Genomic DNA, 24,914 nt, shown 5'->3' with positions numbered 1-24,914 from the left:
ACACACACAACAGTTTCAACACACTTATCTGTCTTCTTTATTGTACATGTGCATAAATACATTTTCTGTATATTTTTGAAAAAAATAGTCTAAGAAGAAATAATATACTGTAGCTGGTCTCAGTCTGAGAATCCTTTTCCCTAAAGAATAGATTACTAGTGCACCAATAAGACCCCTTTCCTTCAAAAAAATCTGTGCCTTACATAAGTCATATCAGCTTGCTTAGCATCCATAGCCTTCTTGCTTCGTTCCCAAACACGGTCACCCCTTTATTTTGTCCGTAAGTCCCCCCAGTGGTTGCACACTTTATTTACATTTTCCCATAATGCAACTCTTTTCACATGAAACGGGTTTCGCGTTCAACCTCGCGGTAACGCGGGTCGTTACATTATGGGAAACTGTCTTTAAGAAAGGTGACTTCTAACTACACGAACCTACTAAACCTAACATCGCCAACAGACACTTAGTATGCGATACATACACTCTGACTGTTCATAGATCAGATCTCAGATGTTAAATGATTTTTTGGAGAACCTCGACTAACCACTAAAGACCGATTAGACCACGCCTACTAGTTACATAGATACGTCCTCAGTTCTCAGACGTACTGTACAGTAGACCCTAAGGGACGTTCAACGTACGTAAGACTAACTGGTCTCAGATCAGATTTCAGACATTAAGTATTCTCTTTCCAAAGCATTCTGACCAATCACCACTTATGTACTAGACCACATTCAATCTCTCTTTAGCGCCGCCTTCGTTCTTCGGAAGTAGTTAGGAACATGGCGGATGGGAGATGTATCGCCGGTTACTTCAGAAGAAACTCACTGTGCGTTATGGAGGAGTGTTAGTTTTTTTCGGCGAGAGACACTCTGACTCCACCATCGTGTGAATTTGGCCGAATTTGCTGACGAAGTCACAGTGTATGCAATGCAAAGAGACTCAGAGCGGACAACTTTGGGCTTGCGGGCGAAGCGGGCACCGGCAGCGGTGCGGACGGACTCACAGCGCACAGGAGGTTAGCTTCTCTTCCGCCGCGCGCGGGGCTCATTTCAGGCCTTTTCGGCCGCTAACTCGTGTTGCGCGACGTCAGTTTAGTACCTGGACGTTAACAACGCAGCACATACTATAGCAGCTGGCAACGTGCCTTGACTTGCCTATGATGAGTACGGTAGCCGGCGACGTGCTGCTAGCTGTGCGGGAGAGACAGGGGAGGGAGGCGCTCGGTCGCACGCGCACACACTCGGTCAGCGCGCTCGGCTCGCTCCGTGGGCGCGTGCAGAGTGTCAGCGGCGCCTCGTCGACTCGACTCTCGGCAACAAGCGTCTGTCTGTGTGTGAATCTACTAGATATCTAGTCTCCTCCTGCTGCTCACTGGTTATTAGTGACAGCAGATGGCGTACTGCTGGTTTAGAGCTGACGCCTTGCAAATTTTAGGACCCAGGTTTAAAATATATGGTTATCATCGAAGAACAAGAAGCCCCACTCCTGCTTAAGTTAAGCCAGTGGAATAATAGCTCTGTTGAGTTTTGACCTAACAACCGTCTGTCTTCAACCTTTTTTGCCACCTGCTGGCTCTGACAATGAGTATATCTGATGATGTGGTTTACCTTTAGTTAATTCTTTGAAATATGTAGGGTGTCATACACATGCCGTGGCCCCCAGCAGCTGATGAAACTCTTAGTTTCTAGTTTTCAATGTGTATTCTTCATTGTGTTCTGTACTGCCACATGGTGTTTTATATGTGTGTGCTTTGCATTAATTTTCTTGTATTGAAATCCATCCATCAGTTTTCTTGACCGCTGACTTGTACTGAAAAGTGCAACATTTCATCTTTTAAATCTATGAATATGAACTGAAAGGGGAAAAATATCTCATCTGACAGTTTTTGATTTATTTATTTTTGACCTATTTGACAGCATTTAGGCATATCACAGCATCTGTCTCCATAGCATTGAGTTTTGGGGCTTGAAGGGGCTGAAGGACCCCCTGAAGACCAAGCCGAAGACTGGCCCATCACGCTGGGAGCACTGGGAGGGCCGGGGAGGCAGCTCACCTCCTCCAGCTACGGTGGGACGGACGCAGTGAACTCGTCTGCTGCCCATCGTTGAGTTCCCGTGGTGGCATGTTCAGATCCTGCGGAGGCCATGGAACTGCAGGATAGGAAACGGGTAAGTGCCTGCTTACCTGATTAGTCACTTCATATTAAAAAAAAAAAACAAAAACTTATGCATTATGGAAAGTAACGTATATATATTTCAGCATACATCCTTCTACTTCTGAATTGATTAAATATAGCTTGTACCTACAGTTCTTTAAAATTCTTGGTTTGAGGCCTTTATCACCGGGACTTGTGTTAAAAATGACTTGCAGTGTAGGGCAGAGAGCTTTATGAATTAAAGTAATGGCTCATTGTGATGATCATTACTGAACTGCAGGGAAAGCTGGTAAGGAAATAAAGCTGGCAGAGGAAGCATTTCTAAGGACATCTGGTAGTGTAGTGGTTAGAGTTGCTGCCATTGGTCCCAAGGGTCACTTGTTAGAATCACACCACTAGCTGTGGCACCCTTGAGCAAGGTACATACGTTGAATTGCTCCAGTAAAATTATTTGGCTGTATATATGGGTAAATATCTGTAGGTACCTTAACGTCGTAAATCGCTTTGGAGAAAAATGTCAGTTAAATGAATAAATGTAAATGTAAAGATGGTGCCCAGGAAAGGATTTCAATTCCTGAGTGTTGAGAAGGTATTAGTGTCAGAAGCAGGTCATGTGACAGATGCTTGGTGAAGGCACAGAGGCATTAAGGCATATGCTAAGTCTTCTGAGACACTGTCAGATGCTGACTGTGTTAGCAGTTCACAGGTACTGGAAGATGGAAAAACAAGATGTTTGTCGCTAGTGTTCAATCAGCTGTACATAACTGTTGCGCAGAAGGAAGCTGAAGATGAGTTATTTTGGTTTCGCTTTTACAGGAAGAAATCATAAGTGCACGATAAAACTGCATCTTTCGAGTACAGGACAGGTCCTAACTGACTGTTGACTTAAAAATTGTGAATGAAATGCAAAATCGAGAACATTGTAATACTATGTCATTTAGAAGTGCGTTATCTTGTGTGCTTTGCCTATATTTTAGGTCTGAAATGTTGCTGGGCAAGTACAGAGTGCTTGTAGTCAGATATAAATGTAGGGTCAGGTCATAGTCATGGGATTTGCACAATGTCATTTGTACACAATTTTATAGTCTTCACCAAAGAGCTTTTCTGTTCTATGCTGCCCTATGAATATCATATTATTCCAAGTTTTACAATATTGTGGGTCACCCAAGTGCCTTAGCAGGTGCCTCAAGTGCAGATTTGTGTATATGTGATCCCTGTTCCGTCTGTGTCTGTATTGGAGTCTCATGTGTTTTTGGTTCCTTCTGCAGTCAAAGACAGGTGAATTAGTGTGTGTATGATGTCCATGCCATGGATTAGCACCCCGTCCGGAGTGTTCTCTGCCTCACATTCTGCCACCGTGATCCGGCACTGAACAAGTTCTTTTTTTTAAATATAGCTAAGAGGGGAAAAAAACTATTGGAACAGTAATGTGAAAATTACCACTTGAATAATTACTTTTTTATGACTCATGTTAGTCATAGTTGGGGTTGGAAATTTCTAAAATAGTCGTAATCATTTTCATAATATTCCTTCGGAGGAGTTCGGAGGACACTTAAGAGACAGTTGGTGAGACGATGCCAAACCAGATGGTCAGTCGTGCCATGTTCACCCAAGCTTGCAGGTGTGGATGTGACACTACCTGATGCTTGGTACCCTGACCGGACTCATGGCTGCCTTCTCTTCCTCTCTGTGCGTGAGGTGAAATCCTGCATGGAGGTGTTTGGCTATACAAATGCAGAGGAGCAAAAATCCTCTCCTTCCGTTCCATCGTTTTTTAGAAGTGTTCTGTACCTTGTAGGATCAACCAGGTCTGTTCTGATCTTTGCACTCTGAAAGCAAGTAAGCTCGCACTGGCCATTTTGCCTCACTCCGTGGACGCCTGTGTTTGCCACTATGCCAAAGTGCAGCTTCTGGCAGGACGTGTACTTTTCAGTGGAGCCTGAGACTGCATCGGACCTGCGGCTGTGCCAAGATCAGGGAGGAGTGACCAGAGAGGGCTGAATAAGCAGCCTGTGATGAGAGGATGACATACTGCCGTTTCTCCTCTTTCCCTCACCTCCTTCCTTTCATAGTTACCTTCTTGCTGCTGTTACTAAGCAGTACTGCTGCAGTAAAGATTAATCAAAGACATAACTGAAGTAATGATCTTGATGGACAGTGTACTCTGGAAGAAGGTCGTAAGTGGCTTTTGCCTTTCCTCTTGAGAGGAATGTTATCTTTACATTTTGTGTGAATCTAGAGATACTGTCATGGCTGTGCTTTCTCTGGGTTGGTGTGGGCTGGTCATCATTGTACTGCATGAGCTGTCTGCTTTGTATGCATTCTTTGCAGACAGATGCCTATGAGTCATTCGTGGGTATATGATCACTTAGAACGGTTTAGATGAATGGTTATGTGTGTCAGTTACCTGATGATGAGTGTGGGCGCTCTGTACTCGACAGCCTACCAGAGACTGTTGCGGCACATGAATCTCTGTGGGAAACTGGGTAGCTATTTTTACTTGGAACTTCTCTGTAGCAACATGGGTTACAGCGCAGTGCTGAATTGTGCGAGTGGGAGTTTGCAGAGAAGGTCAGATGTTTTTAAGGAAGGGCACAGAGTATGGGAAAAGCGGGCATTCCCACTAAGACGGTTTGTTCTGTTCTGTCTCTGCCTTAGTTTCTTTGCAGCTTATTTTACTAATATGGCTGCTTTTGTTGACAGGCTGCATGACACGTTACTGTGAGCTGTGCACGTTAACCATGTTTCAGCATACGGCCTAGGTAATTTAAAAAATTGAGCCAAAGCACGAAAATATGGCTGGAAGTCCACTGTATAAACTGATGGTGGTGCATCAACGGATAAAGATTTCACTTAGTGCAGCTAAAGTTTTGGCTAAGGAGGTGTCTTTTTCAGTTGAGTAAAATGGTATGGTTTTACTGTTTTTATTAAAGCAGTTTATTTTTTTTTTATTTTTTTAAGTCTTATGCATTTTTTGATTCAGAATATCTACAAACTGGAAAGCTAAATAGGTATACTCAAAGTTCTAACACCACCTGGGAAAGGAAGGGATATTTCTTTACCCATATTACTAAACTAAGTTTTTAATTTAGCAGATGCTTTTTTCCAAGGTGATTTCCAATATTAGTTTTGTGCTAAGATTCTAACAAATGATTTACCAATTTATTTATATAGCTGAGTGACTTTTACTGTAGCAGTTCATGGTACATACAGTACCTTGCTTAGGGTTACAGAAGAAAATCACACGGCAAGATCAGGTAAGTACATAGTATTTTTTAATACGGCATTTTTTTTCCACCTACTGTGAGCTGTTGGAAGAAGGTATCTGTGCAATAACGCTCCTTCACAAAATACTCTTTCTTTGTCTCTCTTTCACTCACTTGCTTGTCCAAGTCAGGTTTGCACTAGTTCAGGTCTTATCCCATAAGCACAGGGTGCAAGGCTAAGTAGGATACTACTGCATCTGTTTAACATTTTTTAGTGGAAAAAAGTCAAAATGTAGCTGAAAAGTGGCTGTGATTTCAAGCTTAAATAATAATGTGAAGGAGTATGAAGAAAGTAAGAACTTATATGTTACAGTTGATGAGTTCCAGCATTGCTTCTTGACAGGATTAATTACTGAATATTTCTGTTAATGTCATTAAAAGCTGCTGGAGGAAAACAAAATCTGTAACTTTGCAACAGTGGTTTTGACAGTTCATGTGTTTATAAATTCATCCATCCACACAAACATAAGCATCACACAGATCAATCTTAAACCCCAACTCTCCACACCTTAGTATAGTCATTGGCTTGAGTGACTTGAGGAGCTGAACGTGTGAGATGGTGGAAAAGTCAGCCAAACATAAAACTACCAAGGTTGATTTCAGAAACCCTTTCATGTAAGCACGTGGCATGATTTTCTTAACCATTGGTTAGGGAATGGTGAGAAATGGAGCTGTTTTAATGGTGTGCTAACAAGGCCTGGTGATCTCAGGAGGAGGAGGCAGATGCCCTGGGGCTCTCTACCAGCCAAGCACTCAGCACCCTGCGCGACCAGCTCAGCGCCTTGTTGCTGCAGCAGCAGCAGAAACGGAGCCGGCGACGACCCACCCTGCAGGTTCATCCACACGCTTGTTTTCTTGTTTATAAAATGAAAATATTTGGTATTTTATACTACTTTATTTTTCTTTTGCTTGTGCCAGGAATATTATGTATTGTCTTGTAAATGGGGCCATATGTGAGGTTATCTCCAGTTTCATCCTTTATACATCCGTGTGGTGTTGACAGGAACTGTGGGCCAAGAGCTTCCTTCACCATAACAACCGCCACTCTAGCTTCCATTGGCCAGGAGTTGCCTTCACTTTGCTGGTTGTTTTTGGGCTGCTGTGTTGCCATGGCAGCCAGCCAAAGGGCAGGTATGTAACTATTTTGTATAGTGGAGCTTTATACACTACTTAATTAGCACTAGCTATAAATTACTAAGATATGTTATCTTAATTGTTTGAAATGCCTTTTCTCTTCCTTCACTGTGCAGCCAGGGGATTGAACTGGTGAATGCCTGTGCGCTTTTCCTCCTGTTGCTACTGAACCTGTTTCTCATTGGACGTCAGGAGCGGCTAAAGAAGAGTGAAATGGTGCGGCGCCTGAAGTCCATAATATCTCAGCTTGACAGTAAGTGGCAGATTGGGAGTGTAGTGTGAATGTGGATGAAGGTTATGAACTGAGGACCGAAAGTAAATGCTCAAAGGATAGAAGCACTTAGCTGAACATTTATTTCCCTTTTCAACTTTTTACCAGACACATTACAGGCAAGTGCAGGGGAGCCAATCAAGTGGTCTGCCTCACTGTACCCAGACCTGTACACTCCCTCCTCCCCCTCCTGGTCTCTGCACTGGACATACCGGGACAACCAGCTGGTCAACCTACCTGTCAGTCTGCTGGTGGAGGGGGACATCATTGCTCTCCGGCCAGGACAGGAGTCATTTGCTTCTCTGCGTGGAATAAAGGTTTTTCTTTTCTTTTTTTTTTTTTTTTTAAAAAACACACTTCCATGTGGCATTGTTGCCTCCTTGGCAGGCATTTAGATTGCATTAAAATGTCATACATCCTTCATTTACATTTACTCGTTTAGCAGAGACTTCTCTTCAAAGCTAGTAGCAATGGATACTCTAGAGTTTAGCTGACACCTTTTCATCCAAAGTGATACAATACCGGGTACCCTGCCGTACACAATCTACGTCATCCACCTGTAGACCAGAGCAATGTAATACATTCTATCACTTTTTCATTCTTTTCACATTTCTTTACATTGAGTAACCAGTTCTGAAGCATGTCTTTGGACTGTATGAAGAAATTTGAGCCTCTGTAAGAAATCCGTGTGAATACAGGGGCAACAAGCACACTCGACACTGAACGGATTAAACTAGCATCCTCTGGCACTGTGAGATGCCACCGCTATTAGTTGTTACTGTGGGTGTGTTAATGATTTCTTTTTTCTACAGTTAACTAGCAGGTATCTGCATACTGACAGTAATGTTGGCTGTCTCAATATCCTTGTAGGATGATGAGCACATTGTGCTGGAACCTGGTGATCTGTTTCCCCCATTCTCCCCTCCTCCATCTCCCCGAGTGAATGAGAAGAGGGGTCCACAGAGCCCACAGCAGTTCCGCCTCTTCAGGGTGGTCCGCACCCCCATCCTGGACAGCATCAGGTGGGCAGTATACTGCGTCTCCTGTTTCATAATCCTCCTTATGAATATATTTTAATCTTTGGTAAGGAGAATGCCTTATTCCCGATGGACCTGCGCTATGAGGAGTCAATTTTTCTGTTTGTTGCAGTTAATTCAGGTAGGCCTATGTTTTTTAGTAATTGTTGAGCTCTGAAGATATTGTGTACAGAGGTTAGTAGAGGTAGGGCAGCTGGTAGTGTTGTGGTTATAGCTGTTGTCTTTGGATCCAGAGCTTGCAGGTTCTAATCCCACATCCAATTGTATTACCCTTGAGCAAGGTACTTGCCCTTAGTAGCTCCAGAAAAAAAAAAAAATTGACCCAGCTGTAGAAATAGGTAAATACTTGTAAGTAGCTTAACATTGTATGTTGCTTTGGAAAAAAGATTTGGCTAAATGTAATGTAAATATGTGAAACTGCCAGGGTTTACAATGTTCTTAATAGAGGGGGGTCTACCTCTGGTAAATCTTGATAGTCTTGGTATGTGGTAATAGTGTCTGGAAGCAAGGCTGCCAGTGACTGTTTCTCATCTTTGCAGTGCTCAAACATTATGGTGTTTTTCTCTTTTGAGAAAGTGTGATGGAAACTACCTAACTGAAACTGTAGCCTTTTATGGATAGATGGGCTGTGTGGAAAGCATATTTGTGTTAATCTCTTCCTAGTGAACACTGTACTTGTAACAAACAGGCTCTCTGTCCTAATCTAATTTGAAACAAGTTATATATGTTTCAAGCTCCTGTCTGATTTTTAGGAACAGTCTGGACCTGGCTTTGTCTCGCCCAGTCACTGCCTTGGACAACGAGCGGTTCACAGTGCAGTCCATCATGGCCAAATTCGCCTGCCCTGTTGTGCTGGTACAGCAAAAAAAAATCCTCTATTGTCAGACAGCCCCATGCTTTTTTTTTTAAGCACACTGTACTGTCCTCTTTAGATTTCGTTATGTCTTTTGTGAGCAGTCTGATTTTTGTGCCTGAAACTACTCTCTCCTTCACCCCACCCCTCGCAGGTGGCGTTTCTCGTCGTTAACACTGCACGATACTTTTTTAGTGCCCCAAGCCTCGCTGAATCACCAGTCCGGTTTACCTTCTTCCAGCTTCAGGTACAGATATTATGATACCATTCACAGCTTAATTACCATCATCCCTCTTGGTTGGTCAGTTTTATGTTAAGTGATGTGACCTTAGTACCTTTAGGTGTTATAGTATGAGTTTCCAAATACTTAATTCTGCAGTTTTTTTTTTTTTTTTTTTTTTTTTGCATCCTAACCCACTTGTACCTCACAATTTAGTCAGATCCTGTTGTGTGTCAAGCAGAGTGGTGAGAGACCTAACACCCATTTTTATTGCAGGTGATGGGTGTGCTCCCCATTCTCCCACTCCTATTCCCTGTGATGTGGGTTGTGGTAAATGCCTATGGAGAGGCAAGGGTCCTAGCCGAGTCCAACCGAGCATCCCCAACTGGCCTGGTAAGGGCCCTGCTGATGGCCTCACTCCTCCACTCACACTATGTCCTGCTGCACTGATGTCTTAAAGCCTTTCCCTGATTATTAAAACGTTGTGTGCAAGAGGGCAGGTCGGTAAGACTTGTAACAGTGAGAAGGGAAATAACATAGAAACTGTAAAATACAGTACAAGCTCAGCATGAGGAGAAAAAAGACTGCAGTGCAACGAAGGGTCCCACCCTAGGTCCTTTTGGATTTTAATTAGCCTCTTCTCTTGCTCCAGCTTGCTAAGTTCTCTGAGGATACTCTAAGCAGCTACACGGAAGTGGTGTCTTCTCAGGTATATCTTCTGAATTGCTTCCCTCTCTCTTGCTGGTCTGCCCTCCACACCATTGCAGCCATCTAAGATCCCCCCACTCCTCTCACTTCTCACCAATTGGCAGTTTTTTCTTTTGTTTTGCAGTGCATCCTTTACTTTTTTCTGAGAGTAGAGCCTTGATTTGGCACAAAACTTTATTTCAGTTACTTACCTCTCTATACTGTCTATTACTTAAGCTCCTTTTTAAAGTTTTACCTGTTTTCTGTTTAATTGCTGATCTGCCTGCTGCCTTTTGGTCTCCCCCCCCTCAAATTTCTCCACATTCTTTATTTTTAAAGTTTAAAGTATACTTTGAGTTGCATTCAGTTTGCCATTTTTTTCCTGCATGCTTTGTAAGACCTTTATTGGCACCCATCCTGCACCCCTCCACACATGCTGAAACACCTTCCTGTTTGCTTTGAGACAATTCCTTGAGCCTGTGCCACTTCCTTTCTGCCTGAGCTTTGCATGATGGGACATTGGACTTTGTCACTTAGTTTTGACTCAGCAGGAATGACCTGGGAAAAGACAGTGCTGGCACTCCTTGTTTGTATCACCACAATGGGCTATATAACTGGTTGGTGGTGCTCAGATATTTCACTATTTTATCACATCAGTATGTAAATGTGAAGTGATATAATGAAAATGTTTGAATGCTTTCTTGACTTTGATTTCTGTGTTACCTGGGTGATGTGCTCGTGTTTGTTTTACAGTACCTGTTCTCTCCACTTCAGTCTCTGTTGCCCTACTTGCAGCTTTGCTTCCTTTATTGTAACATAATTTCAGCTGCATGTTGTTAAATTGTAAGGTTTGCTTAGTTTTGGACAGGAAACTGCAAATGCAAATTAGTGCTGTCACGGTGAGATGCCTCAGCTCTGTGCTTGTATGCCAGCAGGGTGTACCTCTTTAGTCCCCATCAGACATGCTGTCTTCTGCTTCCAAAGAACTGCAGTGTAGCACATTTTCTAGCTTTCTGTCAACAGGAATATCTCTTCACCCGAGGTCTTGAAGGGTTGTGTTGTTCGGGCTTTATAGTTTTACTAACAAGCTCAATAGTGAGATAGAACGCTCAGTTAGACACATGGCTCATTTAATCTAGGGTTTAAGTGTAATCAGATCCTCTGTTGAGGAGTTTCTGGTTTCCCTTGCATAGTGAGTGTAATTGGCCAGTCTGCTCATAGTGAATTCTTGTAAAACGAATTCTTAATTTTCATTAGTTTAAATGACAAATAATGCATTCTTTAAGTTCCAAGAGGTTCACCCACCTTTTTAAACCAAACACGCAGAGTTCCTGCCTTTTAATCACAAATTAAACTGCATTCGAAACCCAGATGATAATATCAAAACTACTTTTGGAGATCTTAGATCCAGACTAAGACCCACACATTTATATGCTCACTTTTTAACCTGTTTCCATATCATCATTTATCTTACTTTTTCCTCCTTTAATTTTGTTCTTGGGTCGCACAATGGGTTATGCTGGTGCTTCACAGCTTTGGGATGTCATTTGCTTGTTCTCTTTGTGTGGGTTTCATCAAGATGCTGCAGTTTTTCCGCAAACCCAAAGACATGTTTCAGGTAAATTGATAACTCTTAAATTGCCCTTAGTATGTGAAAGTGTGAGTGAATAAGTGTTTGTTTGTGGTTGCTTTGCAATGGACTGATGCCATGTCCTGGGTGTAACTTGCCTCACTGCCTGCTTCTGGACTGTTACAACTTTGCATCGTACAAGTGGTTATTGATAATACGTGGATTGTTTTATTTTTGTAATTTTTTACATAGTAGTGTTTATTGTACATTTCTTGGCTTTAGAATTGAAACCCATGTATCTTTGTAAATAATCTTGAGAAGAAGATTTTAAATGCATTACATAAACATCAATGAAGGAAGGTGTCCACTTGACAACCCCAGCGAAGTGCTCGCGGTGTCTCCCGGTGAGGAGGGTAGTACCTGTCCATGATGTGGGCTGATTTGTAGGTGGAGGGCGATATTCTGAGGAGGGGTGGGTGGCATATAGGGTTTGAGGAGGGATGGAGTACTGGTGGCATGGTTGGTTTGTGTCCAGCCCCCTTAATTTTAGCTCAAGGGTTTGTACATCTTTCCCTGTGTATTATTGTATAGTAGTGTGGTGGCACAGCAGATAAAGCCTCATAGCTTCTGAATTGTTTGCAGGAACAGAGAGCTGCATCTGGCTAAGTGTGTGCAGCGTTTATTTTCTGTGTTTGCAGCCCACAGGCATATGAGAAAGGCAGTAGTAATTCTGTGTCTTCCCTTGTGAAGAAACCCATGCCATTGTGTCAGATTTCATTCAGTGGAACTTACCATTACCTAATGAGGCAGTTCTCATAATTTAAATATTATCACTAGTAACCAATTGCTCGTAACTTCTGACCTATTCATAAAGTCTCATTTGTGTTAAAGGAAAGGTAAATCAGTCATTCATAACATTGGCTTTCAGGGGAATAGTTTTATCATTTCGAATTTTAAACTGATAGGTCAGGCTTTCCTTTACGTTCTCAAGTAGTCCTATCTTTTTAAAACTTTTTCACTTTAAGGCTTATGATTATTATGCATTATAATAAAGTAAGGAATCAGGTACTTGAATTATGCACAGAGGTGGTGTTGTGCACAGATGGATTTTACAGTTGATTCATACAGGGAAATTATAAATCACCCTCTGCTGCTGCACCTCCGTGCTTAACCTTAACCTGCTTGGCTTTTCAGAAACAGCATTTTCCTTTGTCTTGTTCCAGCGACTGCTTCTCTTCCCCCCCCCCCCCCCCCCCCCCCTTCCCTTTTTATATTCAAATGCTGGATTATGTAACTTTTTTGTATTTTGGCCAAACTTGAAATACAGAGCACCAGAGTGTCTGCTGAAATAGTTAGACATGAAAGTGCTTACGCTAGGTGGAAAAAGCATTTGTGGCAGTAAGTGTGCAAAGGGTGGGGCTTGAAACCAAAGGAGGAGACGAGTGGGTTTGCTGGACACTGATTCCCATGTGTCACCACAGGAGCTTCTTCGCTGTGTGTGGAGGCATTTTGTCAGTGTGCTGAGAGGGGAGTCCCAGACACTGTGCTACACCTCAAGCCTGCTGCACTCTTTGGGCTCCGTCACTGTAAGTATCCTTTTTTTCCCTCTTTGAAGCACCACTGGTGCCTCCGTGCCCTTTTTCTTTGAGAACTCTCCATACTGTTTGCTCTCTATATACTCTATGTGGTGGCACAGCAAGTAGTGCTGCTGTCTCACAGCGCCTGGGTGGTGTGACAGGATGTGGGTTTGATCCCTGCTCAGTCTGTGTGGAGCTTGCATGTTTTCCCTGTGTCTGCATGGATTTCTTCCTTTCTTTGTTTTATTCAGCTAAATATCTTTACTATTACTCAGCTGAAAGACTTGGTCTTCTGTGTTGTTCTGTACTATCTGTATTTTTCACATGTTCTCCCTCTGTGATTATTCAGGTGTTTCATTTTTGTGTTTTACATATAGATGGTACTGTTTGTGTGCAGCATCCTGTACTTGTTGCTCCCCAGTGCTGATGGCTGTGGGGTGTTTCATCTGCTCCCCCAGGTGCTATGCTGTGTAGACAAGCAAGGAGTTCTGTCCTGGCCTAACCCTAGTCCAGAGACAGTATTGTTCTTCAGTGGCCGTGTGGAGCTCCCCCACAACAGCCAGGATGACCTGCGAGATGACCTCTCTGTGGGCTCCTTCTGCAGGATGGAGGGGGATGAGGACAGGGATGAGGTGAGTGTATGGAAAAATTGGAGTTTACCACTACTAAATAAGAATAACAAAATGAGGCAGGTTCAAGTTTGTTTCCTTGCAACTTCTGTGGCACCCTTAAGGTACTTACCCTGAATTGATAATATTCTGCCATATGAACGGGTCAGAAAGTTTAGAACTTTCACTGGAAGTGTCTAAGTAACAAATGAATCATTGTAAGCAGGCGTACTAAATGCCTAAATATGAATCCAGTCCAGCTGTATATTAAATATGGATTCCTTGTGTCTCCCTGGGTTTCCTTAAGAGTGTTCTGATTTTCACCAAAAATATGCAGACATGTTTTCTGAGTGTAATCCTACTTTTGCCTCAGCATAAAGCACTGAGTGAAGGATCTGTAGTTTCAGCGAAGTGGTGATTTGACTTTGAGTCCTTCAGTGAATGCTTGTTCAAAGGAGTGATGTTGTACCTTGTTGCATCTCCAGGCCCAGGAAGGAGAGGCTCTGCTGTCTCTTCCTGCAATGGAGTCCTCCCACCATGTCGGGAATGAACATGAGCCTAGCGAAACGTCACATGACACAGCTCGTTCCTCAGACACCCTACGCCTGCAGCGGCACATCCAGCCCACCCGCACCAAGCATCCTTCAGGTTCCAATGTCAGCTTCAGCCATGACACTGAGGGTGGTGAGGAAGACCCCATACAGGTGACTGTACTATCTTTATGCAGTCATTATATTAATTATTCAGTTTTTTTTTTTTTTGGCTAAAGCAACTTTAGTTTTTTTGCTTTAAGAAGCATAATTTACTGGAGTAAATCTAGTCTAGTACAGTGATGGTGGAATTTACTTATGTAAAGTATTTGTATGTGATTATTGAGCACTACAGCACTGTTAAGCCCTACACGTTCTTATATGTAATTCTCCCTCGTGAACTATATCATGTTATCTATTAGATATGTGTGTGTGTGTGTGTACAGGCAGTCCCTGACTTATGAATGTCCGACTTAACGTAGAACCTGTAGTTACGAACCACCCCCTTACTGACCGAAAGTTGATTTTTGTCACCCTTAAGTAACAATCAAATGAGAACTTCATAAATAAGCCTGTTATATTAAAAAATTGAGTTACTGTTCATACAGTGGTTCGTAATAACAAACGGGCGCTACTTTGCACCATGCATCAAAACATTGCACATCTACAGCGACTGTCGGCTTGTGGGCAGGGCGCGTGAGCTTGAGGTAGACTTCCTTCTTTTCCAATTAACGGTGTTTTGTGTGTTATGTACAATATACTAAGACAAACATTGGACAAACTGTCATTAGATACCCACCATACATAACTGTTCCGACTTAAAGTCAAAGTCTGACTTAAAGACAGACTGAGGACGCGGAACTCATTAGTTATTTGGGAACTGCCTGTATATATTAAAATACACTGTTTACAGTATACAGTTATTCATTTTTCCATATACCCTTAATTTCATTTTCCTTCACAAATCTTAAAATTTTGTTTGTAGAAAGCTTACCTGTTTATGCACCAACACTTTGTGTTTTTTTTAGTGTATTATAGCTATATCTGAGGTTTTGGTAATACAGAAATCCATGAGTTGAAGAACATATGTATTATGTAGACTTATTAGTTGATAGAGCTAAAAGTGAGTAAAATTTATAAACAAAATATTAGTGCCAGTGGATAGTGTTGTATACAGTGTGGTGATGCTCATATCCAACTTTATTATACTGGTCATCACCCCAAGGTCTGACAAAACTGTAAATTCATCTTGTTTGGATGTATTTTGGCAGTGATGGAAAAAAAAAAAACTAGCATACTAACTAGCTTTTGTTGTATTTGCAATTCCATAGTCCTGTGGGGCAGAGGCCAGCTGTTGTGAGGCGGAGGACTTTGTGTGCGACTATCATCTAGAGATGCTGAGCCTTTCTCAGGATCAGCAGAACCCTGTCAGCATCCAGTTTGATGACTCAGGCTGGCAGGGCCATCTTCCCTCCCTCAAACCGCTGGGCCTCAACATCCTGCTGAATCTTTGCAATGCTGGAGTAACCCAGCAGCTGTGCCGCTTCTCAGACCACCTGTCCAACCTGGCGTTGCAAGAGAGCCATGGGATCGTGCAGGCCGTGCATGTGCCCTGGGGTCTCTGTGAGCTGTCCCGCCTCATAGGTGGGTGGGTGCTCACGTCCTACAGTTCATTCTGGACTTCTGCTTACCAGCTATCTCCTAATAATTATTTAATTGAACAAGCTAAAGTAATATTTCTTGTTTGCATTGACTTCACCTGATACTATTAAGTTGACTTTTCAGCTATTTTCTTTGTCGACTGGACGGCAGGTTTCACCCCTGGTGCAAGGGAGCTCTTCAAGCAGGAGAACCATCTGACCTTGTACCAGCTACCGTCTGGTGAAAAGGCTAAGGAAACTGCCCCACGTCGCTTGCACAACCTCTCTAAGCGGCAGCCACCTATCAGCCACCTCATCAGCCTTCTAGTGCGTGATAGCACAACCAGTGAGTGCCACCTTCTTTTTATATCGTGTTCTTTGTAGTCATTTTTTAAAACTCTCTTAAAGGATCTATGGATTCATCCACAACTTTTTCCTTGTCCTTTCCTCTTCCCATTTATCATTCCAAACAGACAATGTGCAAATGCTTTCCCATGGCTCAGCTGACCTCATACTGGAGGCCTGTACCGATTTCTGGGATGGTTCCGACATCTACCCCCTCTCTGGTTCTGACAGGTGGGCATTTGAACTTCTGCACCTACACCCAAAACAATGAAGTTCTAGTGGGAATCCTTCTGTACTAAACTTGAATGTTACATGTTCACTTTTCAAAATGGCTGCAGTATAAAATTCTGAACTCTCTTATGTTGGCTAAATTTCTCAGAGTGGCTGCAGTTAAATTAGTTTTGCTCTGAAGTAGAGAGATATAGGTGTTGACAAGTTGGAGCAAATGTAAAGAGTGATTACCCTTTTGTGTGTTCTGCTCAGGAAGAAGGTGCTGGATTTCTATCAACGTGCTTGCCTCTCAGGCTACTGCTCCGCCTTTGCCTACAAGCCCATGCAGGTGTCCCTCTCACCGCAGCTAAATGGGAAGTGTGTGGAGCTGGCTCCTGGCCCCACCCTGTTCTCAGGGGTGGAGCTTCCCAGCACCACTCCCATCAAACACGGTAGCCGCAGAAATAGCTGGAGCTCGGATGGTAAGGCGGGTAATGTGGGCGAATACAGGTAGTAGTGATAGTTAAGATGAGCTAGGGAAAAGGTATAGTTGGTAGCATAGTGGTTTGAGCTTCTACTTTACCGTCAAAGGGACAGGTTTCAAATCCCACCTTCAATTGTAGTACCCTTGAGCCAAGCTACTTACTCTGAATTGATATAGTAGAAATTATCAAGCTGTGTAAATGGGTTAATGATTCTACATAATTTACTGTACAAAGTTAGCACTTTAACTTTCTTTTGAGAAAAGTGTCATGTAATGAAATGATTTTAAATGATGCTTGTGATGGTTTTGTTTGTGCTTCATTTTTTTTTAACCTTATCATAATCCAGAAGTCTCTGCTTATTTTTTGGCATCTTTTGCAGAGGGCATTGGGGAAGTGGTAGAGCGGGAGGACTGTGTCCAGGCTCTGAGTGGGCAAATCTTTATGGGCATGGTGTCCTCGCAGTTCCAGGCCCGCCTGGACACCGTACGGCTCATCGATGCCCTGGTCAACGCCTGCATACGCTTTGTCTACTTCTCCATGGAGGATGAGCTGCGCAGCAAGGTGAAGCTCAGTTTGCAGAGCCATCTTAACCAATAGCTCTTAGAAGAACAGAAGTGCCACATGTTAAAGAATAATAATGAATAGTTTCCAATCTTTTTTTTTTTTGAATAGGTGTTTGCAGAGAAGATGGGATTGGAGACAGGGTGGAACTGCCACATCTCCCTTACACCCAATGGAGATGGGAATTGTGATATGCCCCCTTCCAGCCCTAGCCATGCTGGCTCCCTGCATGATGACCTGCACCAAGGTACATCAGCCACTGATCTGTGTGTATTTCTGCCTGCCACACTGTATGTCAGTTTAAGTTCCATTTGTATCATGCAGCCTGTTACCTTTGCAATAGTCTTCCCATCCTTCTGTCCATCCATTGTTTATTACCAGTTATTCTCGTGCAGAGTTACAATGGTCTGACGATTGTCCCAGAAACATATGGCACAATATTTAACAATATTAAAATGGCAAAGAGCCAAAAGATGTTACATATTTTATTATGGTTCTGGAGCTCAGTCACTCTTACCGTTTGAACCGAATCTATTCATTGCATTGTGCTTTTCTCATGACTCTGAAAAATGCTGAAGAAATAGTATTGCGTTCATGTTGTCACCTGATACTTTTTTTTTTTTTTTAAACCTGGGTTGCAGCAGTTGTCATCAGCTGACTCAGCAGTTTTACACTCTGTTCTGCAGTTCTGCTGGACTAGCCGTTTGTTCTGCTGCCATATTTATCTTTCATTTTTGCCAGGCCTTTGATGAAAGTAGCTAAGGGTCAGCATCATCCCATAACAATATGATAGTGATTACTTAACTAGTCATTCTTAAATTACATTTCCCAAATTTGTTGCTGTAGTTTGCCCCACTTTGTATACATCTCTGCACCAGTGTGTGCTTCTGTTTGACACTTAAATGTCTCCATGAGTAGATTCGCGTGATGAAGCAGAGGGGCCTTTGCTACCAGAAGACGAGGGCCACTCAGACCTTGCCAGCTTTCAGCCAACTGACAGTGACGTGCCAAGCTTTCTTGAGGACTGCAATCGGGTACTGGGCTACGCCTTTGCTATAACTGCAAATTGATAGCTTTTGCTGTTCCCATTAATCTCCTTTTTATCATGGCCCCTTCTTTCCAGGCTAAGCTGCCTCGTGGGATTCATCAGGTGCGGCCTCATTTGAAGAACATAGACAACGTTCCCCTGCTGGTTCCCCTCTTCACTGATTGCACTCCTGAAAGTAAGTCAGACGGCAACCTCGCCATTTAGCCACCTATGCTAACATTGTCACGCTCTGTGCCACTTTTAATCATACTGGTGTTCTGGGTGGCCTGGGATAATGTTTTCTGTAGCATGCAGGCTGAAGATGTTTATTTGTATGTGTGTGGCAGCTATGTGTGAAATGATGAAGATAATGCAGGAAAACAGGGAGGTCACCTGCTGCCTGGGCAGTTCAGCCAACTTCCGCAATAGCTGCCTCTTCCTGCAGAGTGACCTCAGGTCAGTCTGCTGGCACAAACACAATGAACAGGAGTGAGGACAAATCTGGCAAATTGTCTTCTGTGCTCTATGCAGATTAGACTCACTAACACATTTTGTATACTGTAGTTTGATTGTAATGCTTGTATATGGTTTTACAAGAAGGATGTTGATGTTGCTGTCTGAAGTGCATTGTGATGTTGTAATTTGTGGCTCAGCATCGCTCTGGATCCTCTCTACCCATCGCGGTGCTCATGGGAGACCTTTGGCTATGCAGCCAGCAGTGGGATGAGTGATGAAGCTGGAGGTCTCTCTCCGCTGGAACTCTCTGGAAGACTGAACACCCTGGGCTGTTCAGTTACCTTCCACCAGGGAGAGAGTGTGAGCATAGTTAAGCTCATTGAGCAGGTAGTCATTGAACCTGACTTAGTTATATCAAAATGAAAAAAAGGAGCAATGACACATTTCATAGTAATATGTGACTAACAATTCCCCCCCGCCCTCCCCCCCCCCCATCCTTCCTGTCCAACTCACAGGCGCGTCATACAACTTATGGCATTCGAAAGTGCTTCTTGTTTCTGCTGCAGTGTCAGCTGACCCTGGTGATTATCCAGGTGAGGTCAACTGAAGCATCCCAACTGGGTTCCCATTTCTGATTGATTCTTTTTTTTTTTTTTTTATTTTTTTTTTTAACCCCCCATTAAAGGATTCAGAAAGGTTACAATGGGTCATATTTATGGCCTATTTTAATAATTGTCAGAATTCCCTGAGGGATTGGATGCCTTGTGGTGTCAGTTTGCCTTAATAACTGTTAACATGACACCTACTGTCACCTACTATATGTATGCCGCTGATGGTGAATTAACTTTTTTTTTTTTTTTCTCCTCTCTCCCTTCCCCTCCTCTCTCTCTCTCTCCCCCCCCCTCTAGTTTTTGGCCTGTCTGGCCCAGCTACCCCCACCAATGAATATCACAGACATCCTGTGGTTGTCCTGTTTCTGCTACCCACTTCTCAGGTAAGAGGTGGGCTGACACCTTAACCGGGATTTCCTCCACAGAGGTGATGCAGCTGTTAGCAGGTGGACATTCTTCAGTTACAACTGCTATATGGAATAGTCACTGCCATGGCCCTGTGTGCTCACAGTCCAGCTCCTGCTTTTATCAGTCTCTCCCTTTGGCAGTGTGTCCTTACTGGGGAAGCCACCGGACAGTTCAGTTATGACGGTTGCCACAGGCAAGAACCTGGAGTCCATTCCCAGGAAGGTGAGCCTCTGGTTTAATATGATATTGTGTCATGGCCAAGAATCAGTGGTCACTGGCCAATGATTAAATAATTATTTTCATACAGTGCCCATACTAGCATTTAATTCTGTTTACCATAATTGTTGTCTGTCTGAATGTTTTTGTGCATTTACTGCCCTCTGCAGACTCAGCATTACTTCCTGGGATGCTTCCTGCTCAAGTTCAGCATTACTGTGTGCGCCTACTTGTTGGGCTTTGGCTTCAGCCTTCAGGCTGTGTGTGGAAGAAGAAATTCAACAATAAATTGTTTCAACGTCTTTGCTACCAGGTGAATTCCTGGTTTGCTTCATATTACTTTGTAGTCCCATCTGTACTGTGGGTGTTTCGCAGTGCAAACTCTGTAGTGAAGCTATTTCTGTTGCTGCAGCTCATCACCAGATGCCCCCCACTGGTTCACGGAGCTTTCAAATGGGCTGCTGCTCATCCAGAAGGTGATGGCAGGATTCTTGGCACTGCACACAGGTGTGGAAGCTGCCTACACTCCATTTCTTTTAAGTTCAGTGAATATGGAAAAGCTGGAAAGCCAGCTAGAATCTGAGTAACATTTGTTGACAAGCTGAGTAATAATTTAGTGGAAATTTGTGCAGTTGTGTTATTGCATACAACAAAAGTCTATTTGTGGGATTAACAAGTATCCCCTTCCAGACAGTGTGAAAAACTTTTGAACTTTAAGGTATTTAAAGTGCCTTAAGGCTTTTTAGAGAAGTGTATCTGGGGTTATAGCCATAGTTATGAGTGAATCCCCCCCCCCCCTTCATCTTATTGTGCCTCCTTATCTGTCCCTCAGTTGTCATTTCTCTCAGCTATGTTCATCGCTCCCAGTCGCTGTGGAGGAGGAGTCCCTTCAGTAACACTTGGTGGTGTCTCACTGTGCCTGTGGTGTAAGTCTCTGGCACACACACGTGTTTGTCTGTATGTGTAAATGTCCTGTACGTCTGCCGTCCAACACTTGTTCTCCTTTCCCTGGAGCATGTTGTATTGTGCATGGATTTCCTGGGTACTACTTTTGTTACTGTTTTATTCACATTTACCTTGTAGCATCTGTGGCTGTAGTTAAAGTCTGCATGTCTGCTTGTGGGGGAAAAAAAAAAGCCTCAAGGGTTTGTTGAGTATGTCTGGAAAAGTGGCTTTTGGGGGAAGAGTTTTTAACATATTCTGTATTTTGATATGTTATAACCTTGTGCTCTCCTTTGGTGGTGTCAGGTTGCTGGGTCAAGTGCTGCAGGCCATAGTGGACTTCCAGCTGTGGCAGGACAGGAGTGCCAGGGGGACTGTTGCACTGAAGGATATACCCATAGAGGTGTGGCTGCTGGTGTCACTGTCACCGTTACTTGTGGTGCTGGTCAACGAGGCAGTCAAACTGCATGAGATCAGGTGGGGGTTTGAGAAGGTGTCTGAATTAAATGGAGCTGAATTTTAGTTTTAATATTTACTTGCTTTAGAGTCATTGAAGTCTAAATTGATGCAGAGGTCATAGTTGCATTGGTGTGCGTGCATGTGTGTAGTCTAACTTAAAGTATAAACTTTTTTTTCTTTGTAAGGTAAAGGTACAGGAGCTGTTAATGTTGTTCTTGTATAACATACTTTTATTCATAATTACTCAGTTCAAATTAATTTAATATATTTATCATTTATTTCAGGGTACGAGTACGCTATCAGAAGAGACAAAAACTGCAGTTTGAGACCAAACTGGGCATGAACTCCCCCTTCTGAGGGACTCTTGGAAAGCATTTTCAAGATCTTAACTGCATGGCACTTCTGCACGGCCCTGACTGGGGGACCTCTGGATGCCCTCTAGAACTCAATGTCCACAGGAGTCTATGCTGCGCTATAGCCCAAACGCACTGCCAACTGTCAGAAGCAGCCACAAAGCAGAAAGTTGATATTCTACATTTTTCTTAAGTAATTTTCTTTTATATCAATGGTTTTGAATGAAAACCCAAAGTCTTTTAATTTTTATTTAAAGACGTAGCCAAAACTGAATTCTGTCAATCTGATGAATGTTCTTTTTGTTTATTTTTAATGCATGAGGAATGTTCACCTATCTTGTTGCCTGAACCTGTCAAAGTGGCCAGGGTCAGTGTGACCTCTTTCTCACCATATCTTATTCAGATTCATGCAGATGGTCAGACAGACCTGCACGGCATGACATTTGTCCTACTTTAAAACCCTCTGCTCTTGATGTGGCCCTGTGTTTGCTGTCCCCAGGTGAGCCGCTTGCTCTGCACCCTAGTCCTGTGGAAGTAATAATATAAGCACCCTGGCAGCCCTCACCTGTCCAGCAGGTATGAATGTGAACATATCCCTTTTCATCTTATGCTAGCTCTTCATCAATGCACAGTACAGAAGAGGGGTTCTACCACACAACACTGTAGGAGACATTCCCCCCCCCCCCCCCCCCAGTTGTTTCTGAAATGAAGGCATAAATAAGTTCAATGGCACATAGCAGGGAGAGCAGACAAAAAATGGACACCAGGGATGGACTCCCTTGGTACATCCAACCAGATAATCCTTTAATGCCATCTACTTTGTGTTTGCTACACCTCAGTTTCCTTGTGACATGAATTTCAGAAATGAATTTTAGGAAGCCAAATATTTTCATTTTTTATTTTTATGCTTAAACAACTGCAGGTCTTCTGTATATAAGCTGTAACTTCTAATGCAACTCATCCTGAAAGTTGATGGATGAGTATGCTATGTAAATTAATAAGGCAAGAGAAACAATACTATGAAGGGTTAGTCAACTATTTATTTGAGAATTTTAAGAATGTTATATTTACAATTTCACTTTTTAAAACATTCACAGGTTTGCTTGAGCATTATTGCTTTTTGTTTGTTTAAAAAAAAAACATTTGGTACTGTGATGAGCCAGTGTGCTGCTGCATGTCTACTAGCAGTACTGTGCAGAAATGTTATAATAAACAGACTCCTCTGCTGTTAAGGAGATACTAAAGTTGTAAATTTTAGTCTGTTTCCACCATGCTGTTAACCAACCAGCTTATTATGGTGAAAGATGAGGTTAAAAGGGAAATGGGTTTTTCTTCCCTGTGATGGTATTGGGAAGAAGCAAACCTAAAACTGATACCTTCCTGCAGCTGTATTTATGTATTTTCTTCTTGGCTGAGCTGTCAAAGCAGGAGAGAGGATGTTTTACATTTTCTGTAGTTTCTAAAGTATGCAGAAGAAGCATGGGCTTGCATGTTCACCATATACATTTGTTACCCCAGTCTGGGTTTACTGAATGCAAAAACGTTACTAAAGCTAATAAATCTCTCAAAGGGTCTTGAGTGCCTTGGAATGGCCTTATAATTCATTGAAAAGACATAAGTATTGGCAAGGAGGAGGAAATTGGTGTAATTTCTACCTCTGGTCACTGAATCAGATGTTTGTACGGCTTTCTTGCCCTTTCTGCAAGTGGTACTGAATGATCTTGTCTCTGATCTTCCATCAAGGTTGGTCTATTTTGTGGTCTCTCTGAGCTATGAGACTCATCACTGGTGTCTCAATGGACAGTGCAGGTGCCACCAACTTTATACATATTTAAACATGTGGAAAGATGGTTAAATATGTTTTAATATGTCTTTGTCTGTTGGGAATCTGTTTGCTGCAGTTGGGTTATGCCCATGTAATAACTGATTCATTATGTCCAGAAATACGGTTGATGTCTTGTGAACAAAGAACTGCTCAGCATTCAGTTCACATTCAAGCTACATAATTTCTAAAGGCCAATTGTTGGTTCTGTGGTTCAGTCATTACTATTGGGTAATTTGAAATTATGGTTTTTCCAGTCTTGGTTCAGAGAATCCCTGGTGTGTGTGATTTCTGCCCCCCCCCCCTATAACACACAACTAGTAACTGATCCTAAGTATCACATTTGAAAAAAGATAGCATTAGAAATTCAAAGGAGCATTTTTGTCAGTTACAAAATGCCTTCTCTTTATTTAATTTGTGCCTTAACAGAATAGATTTAGAAATTATCTTGCTAATCGTTGATCTTGTTTGAAATTAACCAATAGTTCCAATATAAACAAAATTGGAATATTTTCAACACTTTACAAGTAGTATTTCTTTTTTTTTTTTTTTTTTTTTTTTTTTTTTGCATTTTTATATTTGCAAATGTTTCTTTTTTTTTTTTTTTTCCTCAGGTTTCAGAGCTGTTAGTACTTAAGTCATAGAATTGAGATTTCCTGAACTGTTACTCTTAAGAGTTTCATTAGCACATTAGGATTCCAGGGTCAAGACTGGGGGAAACATTTTTCGAAGAACAAATCAGACCTGCAGTTCTTGGCAACCAGTGTCACAGAAAGGCATTACTAGTGCTGTTAAATTGTGAAGGTGCTTGAATGGAAAGCACTGACCTATAATGCACTGTAAACTGCAAAAAAAGGTAAATTCAGAAAACTGTTAAATTTATGCAATTACTAGTGTAATCCAGGTTTTTTTTTTTTTTTAAATTTTAGGTTTTATAAATACTGATTGCATGCTGAAACAGGACATGATGGCACAGTCTTTGTCACAGAAATGACTAGTTGTCTTGTTTTGTGTATGTGACATTCACCCCATCAGGCACTGTTGGGGTTTGTCGGCGCATCAGTCGCACCTACAGCTGCACTCCCTGAGCCTTGCAGAAGGGACACAGCAAGGCCCTGTACCTCTACATATCTGAACTGCATTGATTGATCTGATCAGTGAATATTTTTGTTGTCCATGACATTTATAAATGGTGTATATTTTGTATTTTTAAAGTTATGTAAAATTGCTTCTAATTTTTAAAGTGATTTATCAACTGTCGTCATAATAAATATCTTTTTAATACAGGGTCCTCTAAATTTGTCTTGTTTGTTCACAAAGGTGGTACATTCTCAGGGATCCACAACTTCAGGCTATTATTCAGGAAAACTTTACTGGAGAAGACTTTCGTTCCACTTGCCATTCAGATTTTAAAAATAGTCTGGAAATTCATAGCCTCACACGTGCTAATTATTCTACCCCTGTTGTA

The 24,914-nt window shown here is 42.3% G+C and overlaps 1 protein-coding gene across 7 annotated transcripts; it reads left to right on the top strand.

The window, feature by feature from the left end:
* The first annotated feature begins 771 nt into the window (after positions 1-771).
* Positions 772-24,706, top strand: tmem94 (transmembrane protein 94). Of its 7 annotated transcripts, XM_029246744.1 has the most exons (34): positions 772-1,018; positions 1,920-2,171; positions 6,135-6,257; positions 6,428-6,555; positions 6,675-6,811; positions 6,938-7,146; positions 7,700-7,851; positions 8,619-8,721; positions 8,874-8,966; positions 9,216-9,332; positions 9,592-9,648; positions 12,678-12,782; positions 13,232-13,405; positions 13,867-14,085; positions 15,243-15,555; positions 15,724-15,897; positions 16,025-16,127; positions 16,380-16,588; positions 16,971-17,152; positions 17,264-17,399; positions 18,071-18,186; positions 18,276-18,375; positions 18,527-18,635; positions 18,833-19,022; positions 19,151-19,228; positions 19,544-19,629; positions 19,795-19,876; positions 20,041-20,183; positions 20,283-20,377; positions 20,703-20,796; positions 21,119-21,289; positions 21,556-21,817; positions 22,124-22,200; positions 24,482-24,706. In XM_029246744.1, the coding sequence occupies exons 2-32, from the start codon at positions 2,148-2,150 to the stop codon at positions 21,626-21,628; spliced, it is 4,095 nt and encodes a 1,364-aa protein (XP_029102577.1). In that variant the 5' UTR covers positions 772-1,018; positions 1,920-2,147; the 3' UTR covers positions 21,629-21,817; positions 22,124-22,200; positions 24,482-24,706. The 7 variants fall into 7 exon arrangements, with proteins under 7 accessions (XP_029102577.1, XP_029102579.1, XP_029102578.1 ...); XM_029246746.1 differs by lacking the exon at positions 24,482-24,706 and having other exon boundaries at positions 1,953-2,171; positions 22,124-22,326; XM_029246745.1 differs by lacking the exon at positions 24,482-24,706 and having other exon boundaries at positions 1,927-2,171; positions 22,124-22,326.
* Positions 24,707-24,914: the final 208 nt, after the last annotated feature.

The sequence above is a fragment of the Scleropages formosus genome, chromosome 20 (assembly GCF_900964775.1).
Source record: "Scleropages formosus chromosome 20, fSclFor1.1, whole genome shotgun sequence".
Classification (NCBI taxonomy): Eukaryota; Metazoa; Chordata; class Actinopteri; order Osteoglossiformes; family Osteoglossidae; genus Scleropages; species Scleropages formosus.
This window is presented reverse-complemented; position numbering and strand designations above follow the sequence as displayed.

Excerpts from the sequence above, each read along its gene's own strand:
- tmem94 (XM_029246744.1), top strand. The coding sequence starts at position 2,148 with ATGGAACTGCAGGATAGGAAACGG. Across the intron at positions 15,556-15,723 it reads TGAGCTGTCCCGCCTCATAG|GTTTCACCCCTGGTGCAAGG; the intron begins GTGGGTGGGTGC and ends ACTGGACGGCAG. Across the intron at positions 19,023-19,150 it reads TAGTTAAGCTCATTGAGCAG|GCGCGTCATACAACTTATGG; the intron begins GTAGTCATTGAA and ends TCCAACTCACAG.